We start from the raw sequence: 8,950 nt of genomic DNA, 5'->3' as shown, positions 1-8,950 counted from the left end.
ATTATTATAACCCGTGTAAAAAATTGATATTAGAGAAGTTAAAGGAAGTACATGGTCAAGATAATCATAGAGTAATATGGTGTGGGGACTTAAACGCTCATAATACACTATGGGGAGGAAGATACATAAATGCCAATGGTCAAGTAGTTGAGGAATTAATAGAGGAGAGGGAGCTGGTGTGTTTAAATGATGGGAAGGGAACGAGGATAGACGTTCATACAGGAATAGAGTCTGTGTTGGATTTGACATTAGTTTCAAATAACTTGGCTAGTAAGTGTAATTGGGAAGTTTGGGGGGAATCTAGCATTGGGAGTGATATTGAGACAGATAGAACAGTTAATCAAAGAGGAGGAAAATGGGTTTTTGAAAAGGCAAATTGGGATAAATTTGAAGAATTGTGTGAGGAAAAAATGGTTGCAATTGATTCAAAGGAAGATATTGACATCTTTAATGAAAAAGTGTGTGCAGTAATACTAGAAGCAGCATTAGAATCAATTCCAAAAAGTAAGGGGAAAATGACAAGAAAAGCTGTTCCTTGGTGGACAGAAAAGTGTAGTAAAGTTGTAAAGGATAGGAACAAGGCGTTTAAAATGCTTAAGAGAACACATAACTATAATCATCTAATTTTATTCAAGAAAGCACAAGCACTAGTGAGAAGAACTATAAGGCTAGCCAAAAGAGAAAGCTGGAATGTTTTTTGTAGTGGAATTGGAAGAACAACTCCAGTAGGTGAGGTGTGGAATATGATTAAGAGAATGGGAGGTAATAAGAAAGAATGGGAATATCCGGTATTAGAGTCAGGAGGAGAAATAGCTGTAATTGATAAGGATAAGGCAGAAATGCTAGGAAAAACATTAGCACAAATTCATGGATCAGGGAACTTAAGTGAGGAAGGGAAAATGAGAAGAGAAATAACAAAGGGGCAAAATATGGATGTGATGGTAAGTTGTGGGGGAATGGAAGGCCAGCCAATTAATTTCCAGTTCAATAGAGATGAATTGATGAGAGCTATTTGTAATGCAAACAGAAAACTTTCATCTCCAGGGAAGGATGAGATTGGATATATAATGCTAAGACATCTGAAGGATAGGGCTGTGGGGAAAATTTTAGAATTATATAATAGAGTATGGGACGAAGGAAAGCTTCCAAAAGCTTGGAAAGAAGCGATAATAATACCTATAAGAAAGCCAGGCAAAGATCCTTCGAATCCCTCTAATTATAGACCTATAGCTCTTACATCAAATGTTTGTAAAATTATGGAAAGGATGATTACGGAAAGGTTGTCATATTTATTGGAAAATAGAGGATTAATATCAAAATATCAGAGTGGTTTTAGAAAAGGTAGAGGAACAATGGATCCTATAGTATGTTTAGAAAATGAAATTAGAAAGGCGCAGGTAAATAAAGAATCTGTGATAGCAGTATTTTTAGATGTCGAGAAGGCCTATGATATGATGTGGAGGGAGGGACTTTTGATAAAATTAAGAAAGATGAATATTGGTGGAAGAATATATAACTGGATAAAAGATTTTCTGGAGAATAGGAGTTTCCAGGTAAAAATAGGGAATGAAGTGTCAAGTACGTTCCAGATAGAAAATGGAACTCCACAAGGGAGTGTAATAAGTCCATTATTGTTTTCTATAATGATTAATGATGTTTTTAACCAAGTAGAACCAGATATTGGTAGGTCTTTGTTTGCAGATGACGGGGCTCTCTGGAAAAAGGGTAGAAATTTATTATTTATTAATAGGAAAATACAAGAGGCAATTAGGAAAGTTGAAGAATGGGCATTTGACTGGGGTTTTAAATTCTCAGTGGAGAAAACTAAAACAATTATTTTTTCTAAGAAGAGGGTTGTTCCAGAAATGAGTTTGAAGATGTATGAGGAAACATTGGAAAGGGTAAAGGTGTTTAAGTTTTTAGGTATTTATTTTGATGTAAAACTTATATGGACTGAACATATTAATAAAATAGTTGAGAAATGTCAGAAGGTTTTAAATATCATGAGATGTATAAGTGGAGTGGAATGGGGGGCAAGTTTTTCTTCTTTAAAAACTATATATGTAGCAATGATTCGGTCTGTTTTTGATTATGGCTGTGTGGTATATGGTTCTGCCTCAAAAAACCTGTTAGGAAAACTTTGTAAAATCCAAGCTCAAGCAATGAGACAATGTTGTGGAGCAGTAAAGACTACACCCATATCAGCTTTACAAGTCCTGGTAGGAGAGATGCCACTAGAGATTAGAAGGAAACAATTAATGATTAATTACTGGGCTAACCTCCAGGGGCATAAAGATGAACACCCTACAAAAGTGGTTTTAAAGAATTGTTGGGAACAAAATGTAAGATGTTTAACAAGCTTTGGGTGGTGTAGTAAAATTTATGCAGAAGAATTACAGGTAAATAATATCAAGATGAGTCCAACAGTTGAAATCCAAGATTATGAACCATGGGTTTATATAACACCTCATATAGATCTGCATCTGCTGGAGGTTAAAAGAACAGAAAGAGAAGTTGACTTTAGATATGCTTTCTCAGAATATATCAGAGCCCAATATCCTCGACATATACAAGTATATACAGATGGATCAAAAGATCCAGAACATCAAACAACTGGGGCTGCTTTTTTAGTCAAAGTTACTAGTAATCAGTGGATTAGTGGAGTAAAGCGAACATCAAATCATTTGGCAGTTTATACTGTTGAATTGATAGGAATCCTTTTGGCATTACAGTGGGTAGAGGAAATAAAACCTGACAATGTTTTAATTTGTACAGATTCAGTTTCAGTTTTGAAGAGCTTGAGATCTTACAAATCTAATCATCAAGATATTCTTTTTAATATACTACATATGCATTCAAGAATTGTCCAAAATGGTATATCAATCAGTTTTATGTGGATTCCAGCACACATAGGAATAAGGGGAAATGAAGAAGTGGATATATTAGCAAAACAAGCTTTACAGAAAGATATAATAGAGTTACAAGTTCCATTAAGTAAATCAGAGATGAAGGTTTTAATCTGGAGTAAATTGATAGAAGAATGGCAAGTAGAGTGGAACAATGGGACAAAGGGTAGATTCCTTTTCAGCTCATTAAACAAGGTAAATCAAAGTATAAAGAGTATAGGTAAGTCAAGGAAAGAAGAGATTATTTTCAGCAGAATATTATTAGGGCACTCAAATTTAAATAGCACACTTAAAATAATAGGGAAACACCCAAACGGGTTATGTGAAATCTGTAAGGTTGAAGAAACAGTAACTCATGTATTTCTTGATTGTAGAAGATATGAGCAAGAAAGAGGAACAATGATAGAAGAATTAAGAAAGAAGGTAAAGCAGGAAATAAATTTTAAGGTTTTAATAAAATGGGCAAGTGAAATAAATAGTAAAGTTTTCTTCGATTTTATTAAAGAAACGGGTTTGGTGAATAGATTGTAAAACTCTGTTCCACACTCCGGAGCAGAAGGTGGCGGTAATGCACCTATTTAAGTTGGTTGCAAGCCGCCGTTAAAAATCAAAAAGAAGAAGAAGAAGGTCATCGCAGTTGAGTTTGGGTTAGTTGGAGAGTATTTAGTTGGAGAGTGTTTTTCGAGTAATTGCGAGTTTTTTTACAACTGGTTGGAGTGTTTTGTCTTTGGACAATGGCTTCAAGAAAGTTTTTTGTCGGCGTGGATGCTGTCTTGGAGGAGCTTGATGCTTGCAGCGCTGCCAGTTTCGATTCTGTTAGACAATGCTGGCGAAGACTCTGAATGTAAGTACAAGTAAGTACACATTTCGAGCTTATAAACATTGTATCTGTGTATTTCATGGACAAATGCATGCAACTATGCAAATTATGCATGCAACAGAAATCGAGAAATATCACAACCCATGCACTAGCTAATTCAAATTAGCATGGTTGGTATTGCTAAGCATGTGCGTATTTTTTTTGTGCGTCGCGTAAATGTTTTTGCATGTCTGTTGCATGCATATTTGAGATGATTTTTGCAATAATAAACGAGCACAGCCCATGCATATATTCATGCAATAGTTCAAATAAGCTTGGTAGCTTTTGCTAAGCTTTGTGTGCTGTTTGTCGCCCACATGTGCTAAAATAATGTTACATGCATATTTGTAGTTTTGCACGCGTTGTTCATTAGTTGCTTTGATTGCATGCATGTGGGCAAGAGTTGTTCATCAGTTGCAGTGATGCATGCTTGCGTGTCATGCATCCATACAACTGATGAACAAATGCCTGCTAAAATACAAATCTGCATGTAACATTATTTTAGCACATCTGGGCACCTGTAAAAGCACATTTTTATCTATACATGAAATGCATTCTACATGTTTGTTACATTCATATTTGAATCAGTGCATGCATGAGTGGTGCTCATTCATCTTTGCACATGTATTTGTCTTGTGTGGATATGCAAATATATTATATTCTTGTATCTGTTATATGCATATGTGAATTATTTTTGTGCATGTAATATTAGCATGCATTTCTGAATCGCAATGTGGATTTATAAATTTACATTTATGCATTTGGCAGATGCTTTTATCCAAAGTGACTTATATTGCATTTCAAGGTACACATTTTACATTCTTATCAATTCTCACAAATTTGTTTTGTTTTGCAGTCTGGACAGTGGTGATGAATGGCAGCCAGATCTGCCATGCACCAGCAGCAAGGAGGTTGTTTGCCCACCTCACACCTCCAAGACCCCCCACACCCTCTGTTGGTGATTCTGTGAGGCCACAGAGCCACACAGCTTTTTATGGACAATTTCTACACGGGCCGTGCCTTTTTATGGACCTGCTCACTAAGAAGACTCTGGCGTGTGGCACAATAAGCACCAACCGGCGGGGCTTCCCCAAAACCAAGGCAAATGACATCAGCCGCAGAGCCCAAAGGGGAACCATTCGATGGCTCCGAGACGGGAAACTTCTCTTTGTTAAGTGGATGGACACACGAGAGGTGACCATGTGTTCGACAATGCACAAGGCATATGTCGGTGATGAGGTCCTCAGGCGTGTCAATAATCCAGAGGGTGTATGGGAAAGGCATAGTCCCGATTCCAGCGGCAGTGAAAGACTATAATAAACATATGGGAGGTGTGGACCTGTCAGATGCCCTCATTGGCATCTGACTGCACATTTTTCTCTAAAACATTTAATTTATTTTGTTGAAGTTTATTATCTCTATGTATAATAAAATACAAGAACTGCTACATTCTCATACCTCTCATTTTTCCTCCCTTCAGTTAAATCTAAATAACTTTTCTTTAGAAGGTGATATCAAGAAGATTCTTTTTTTCCCTGTTTACTGCCACACAGAGGATTCAAAAGAAACCTTCCGCAGGGAAATACACCAAACAGGTCCTAAATTACATACTCTAAAATAAAAACTTAATTTAAAAATTAATCAATATCTGACTTTTTAAAAAATTGTGAATAAATACAATAAAATATATGCAATATTCCACCACTGTGTTAAAATGTAGAGTGTTTTCTGTAAAATGAGACCATTTTTATCCATTTACTCCAATGTATGTGGATAGGACGCTCTTTTAAATTCAGGTATGCTCTATTCTTTTAGCAATCAAAAATGGAGACTGTAAAAGTAGATTTGGAGACACCAGTGACTCCTTTCAGATAAATCTCCATAACTTTTTTTTAGAAGGAGATATCAAAAAAAAAAATTTTGTCCCTGTTTACTGCCACCTAGTGGAATCAAAAGAAACTTTCTGAAGGGATATAGAAAAAAAAGTTTTTTTTTGTTTTTTTTAAATAAAATATTAATTAAAAACTGTATCAAAAAAATGACTTTTTATGTGTTTATCATAAAATTGTGAATATATACAATATAATATATGCAATATTCCACCACTGTGTTAAAATTCAGAGTGTTTTCTGTAAAATGAGACCATTTTTATCCATTTACTCCAATGTATGTGGGAAGGGCGCTCTTTTAAATTCAGATATGCCAAATCCTCTAAAAAATTCAAAATATGCTGCAGAGCTGAAGAGGTTAAGGTGTAAGCTGGTTTTGTGGGTATAAGGCATAATATTGATGTAGTGCATTCGAAATATTAAGCCAAAATACTCAAATGCTTAGTGGCTATTAGAGATAGGAATGATTAACATAAACCCAGACTGTGTCTAAAAGAATGATTAAACAATTAAGTAAGCCAAGTTTAATAAATACTACCTATGACATTTTACTTTTACAGGTGGTACTGAAAGATTCCAGTCCGGTGGAGCTGGTGCATCACAGTTGCACGTGTGGCTGGAGCAGCTTTATGTAACCACTGTGTAGCCTTACTTTTCCAGTCTGCACATTATTCTCAGCTGAAGGTGCCTGTGGTCCCCCCTATTCTAAGCTGTACCGAAGGAGAACAACAATGGCACAAGCCCAGAACTTTGGTAAGTGACAATAAAAGGCATATATATATATCTGTTGCACACTCATTATATACATGTTGGTGATATTTTCTGAACTATATCCTGTTATTTGATAGGGTATAAAACCAGGACCTGTGGATAAGATGGCTGTGCTATCTGCAAAACCAAAGTGTGGAGGAAAAAAAGAGGGCATAAGGTAAAAGCTGAACATTGTAGATTTATTACAGTATCCTGCATGAATGTTTGAATGAAAATGTGTATGGCACATATGTAAAGTTTTATGTTTCACATAGGAGCACACTCTACAAAGGCCTGAGTGGGGATTTACCCGATCTCTCTATGCTTCAGGTAGGGGTAACAAGATCAAATTCCAAAGGACAGTATAATATGATCTCAACTTAAATTTATATACATATACTTGTATTTCACAATTTTATGAGGAGCTGTTTACAGAAGGGTTTTCGATTACAAAGCTATTTTTAGTGGTGTGAGGCCATGCACACCACTACATTGAAAAAAGGGAAGTGTTTATGGTATGATAATTACGATTTATTACATGCCTAGGTGACAGAAGCCTATAAGAACTTCTCCGCAGCTGAGGCACCGATGATCTGCAGCATGGGCATCAGCTGTGAAGTTCCTCTGGTTGACTCTGCCCTTGGCCCAGTTCAAGCTGGAAGTCCATTGTCCTACCAGCAACCAGCAACAGCTAAGAGGGACCTGTCCTTCCATGCTGCCCCACCACCTCCATCTCTGCCTCTTAAGAATTATCACCTGCAGCCATCTAATTGCATGTTTGTCTGTAGTGAAGCACAGCAGCTGTACCTTAAAAGTCTTGATGTCACTTGGGACATGGCACACAAATTTGAGTGTGCTACTAGAGAACAAAGTTCGTGCAGTGAATGGCATCAGTTAAGGAGGCCAAGACTGACTGCCTCACGTTTCAGGGAGATCTGTCAGGTGAGAGAGTGTACTGAAGACAGTCTGGCTGACCGGATACTGCAGGGAACCCGTCAGACTGCAGCTATGAAGAGGGGGCTTGAAATGGAGGCAGATGCCATCTGGGAGTACTGCCAGATGAAGAGGGTCAACCACTACCCTTGTGGATTTGTAATCCACCCTGATGCCCCTTGGTTGGGGGCATCTCCCGATGGGGTAATTTTTGATCCTTCAGAGCAGTGTAATTTTGGTTTGATTGAAATTAAATGTCCGAATGTCAAAAGCTATGTTGACTGTCCATATCTCAAAATGAATTCAGGCAAACTGGAGCTCAAAAGATCACATGCTTATTACTCGCAAGTACAAGGGCAGATGCTAATAACAGGAATGAATTGGTGTGACTTTGTTGTCTCAGCTGAGGAAGACGTACTAATTCAACGAATTTACAGAGACCGTGACATGTTAGATGTCATCAAAGAAAAGGTAGACAGGTTTTATTTCAATGTATACATGCAGAAATGCATGTAATGTGTGCAAATCCAATCACCATGCACAATGTAATGAAATGTAATGTGTGATGTAATGTAAATGCTTATTTTGAAATTGTATAAATTTATAATGCAACATTGAATTCGGTGACTTGATTTTAACAAAACCTATAAACCACTGGAGGGGCTGCTATGCCAATACTTAGTTGACAATTTTCCACTGTGGTGGGTTCACTGAATGAGAAAGATACTCAGCAGACATTCATGTGGTTATAACAATGCATTTATTCACAATCTTCTGGTTCATTTCCCATTTCTGGTCTATCTACACACACTTAAATTAGACCGATAACTAATTAACTAAACAAACAAAAGGTTTAAATGCTAGCCACAATGTGATGGGGAAAAAACTGCATGCAGCACACCTGCTGAGTAATTAGCTCAGTAGTACACTGCATGTGTATATATATATATATATGTGTATATATATATAAATGTGTATATATATATATATATATATGTATGTGTATATATATATGTGTGTATATATATATGTGTGTATATATATATGTGTGTATATATATGTGTGTGTATATATATATATATGTGTGTATATATATATATGTGTGTATATATATATATGTGTGTATATATATATATATATGTGTGTGTATATATATATGTGTGTGTATATATATATATATGTATATATATATATGTGTGTGTATATATATATATATATATATATGTGTATATATATATATATTAGGGGTGGGAATCTCTAGGCACCTCACGATTCGATTCGATTACGATTCAGAGGGTAACGATTATAGATTATTAACGATTTTTTTTTTTCTTGGTACTTTTAAAGCAAAGTATTTATGATGACCCATAACGAACTTACTTCCATCTTCCTATATTAATTTTATTAATAAAACAAATGGAAGTGATTTGAACATTGCAAAGAACCAACAGGAAAATAAATGTGTGCTGCAGCATACTTGTAGTAAAAAAATACAAACTTCAGCATATTCTGAATCTCTAGCATTTAATAATAGACTTCTAACCAACATCCTCTTGTTATTTCCAATGAGCAATATAATCCTTCAGACAAAAAAACATTTTGCTGTAGCAAAT

At 35.9% G+C, this 8,950-nt stretch overlaps 1 protein-coding gene across 8 annotated transcripts; it reads left to right on the top strand.

The window, feature by feature from the left end:
- The first annotated feature begins 3,491 nt into the window (after window positions 1-3,491).
- LOC307165339 (uncharacterized protein) lies at window positions 3,492-7,954 on the top strand. Of its 8 annotated transcripts, none has more exons than XM_079882878.1 (7): window positions 3,503-3,760; window positions 4,622-5,096; window positions 5,271-5,360; window positions 6,215-6,407; window positions 6,503-6,582; window positions 6,680-6,734; window positions 6,951-7,954. In XM_079882878.1, the coding sequence occupies exons 5-7, from the start codon at window positions 6,530-6,532 to the stop codon at window positions 7,851-7,853; spliced, it is 1,011 nt and encodes a 336-aa protein (XP_079739004.1). In that variant the 5' UTR covers window positions 3,503-3,760; window positions 4,622-5,096; window positions 5,271-5,360; window positions 6,215-6,407; window positions 6,503-6,529; the 3' UTR covers window positions 7,854-7,954. The 8 variants fall into 8 exon arrangements, with proteins under 8 accessions (XP_079739007.1, XP_079739004.1, XP_079739006.1 ...); XM_079882879.1 differs by having other exon boundaries at window positions 3,513-3,750; XM_079882881.1 differs by lacking the exon at window positions 5,271-5,360 and having other exon boundaries at window positions 3,492-3,760; window positions 4,622-4,940.
- The last annotated feature ends 996 nt before the right edge of the window (window positions 7,955-8,950 follow it).

The sequence above is a fragment of the Squalius cephalus genome (genome assembly GCF_949319135.1).
Source record: "Squalius cephalus genome assembly, chromosome: 10".
Lineage (NCBI taxonomy): Eukaryota > Metazoa > Chordata > Actinopteri > Cypriniformes > Leuciscidae > Squalius > Squalius cephalus.
The sequence above is the reverse complement of the archived record's forward strand: the minus strand, read 5'-3'. Positions and strand labels throughout refer to the sequence as shown.

Excerpts from the sequence above, each read along its gene's own strand:
- LOC307165339 (XM_079882881.1), top strand. The coding sequence starts at position 6,530 with ATGGCTGTGCTATCTGCAAAACCAAAGTGTGGAGGAAAAAAAGAGGGC. Across the intron at positions 6,583-6,679 it reads GGAAAAAAAGAGGGCATAAG|GAGCACACTCTACAAAGGCC; the intron begins GTAAAAGCTGAA and ends TGTTTCACATAG. Across the intron at positions 6,735-6,950 it reads CCGATCTCTCTATGCTTCAG|GTGACAGAAGCCTATAAGAA; the intron begins GTAGGGGTAACA and ends TTACATGCCTAG.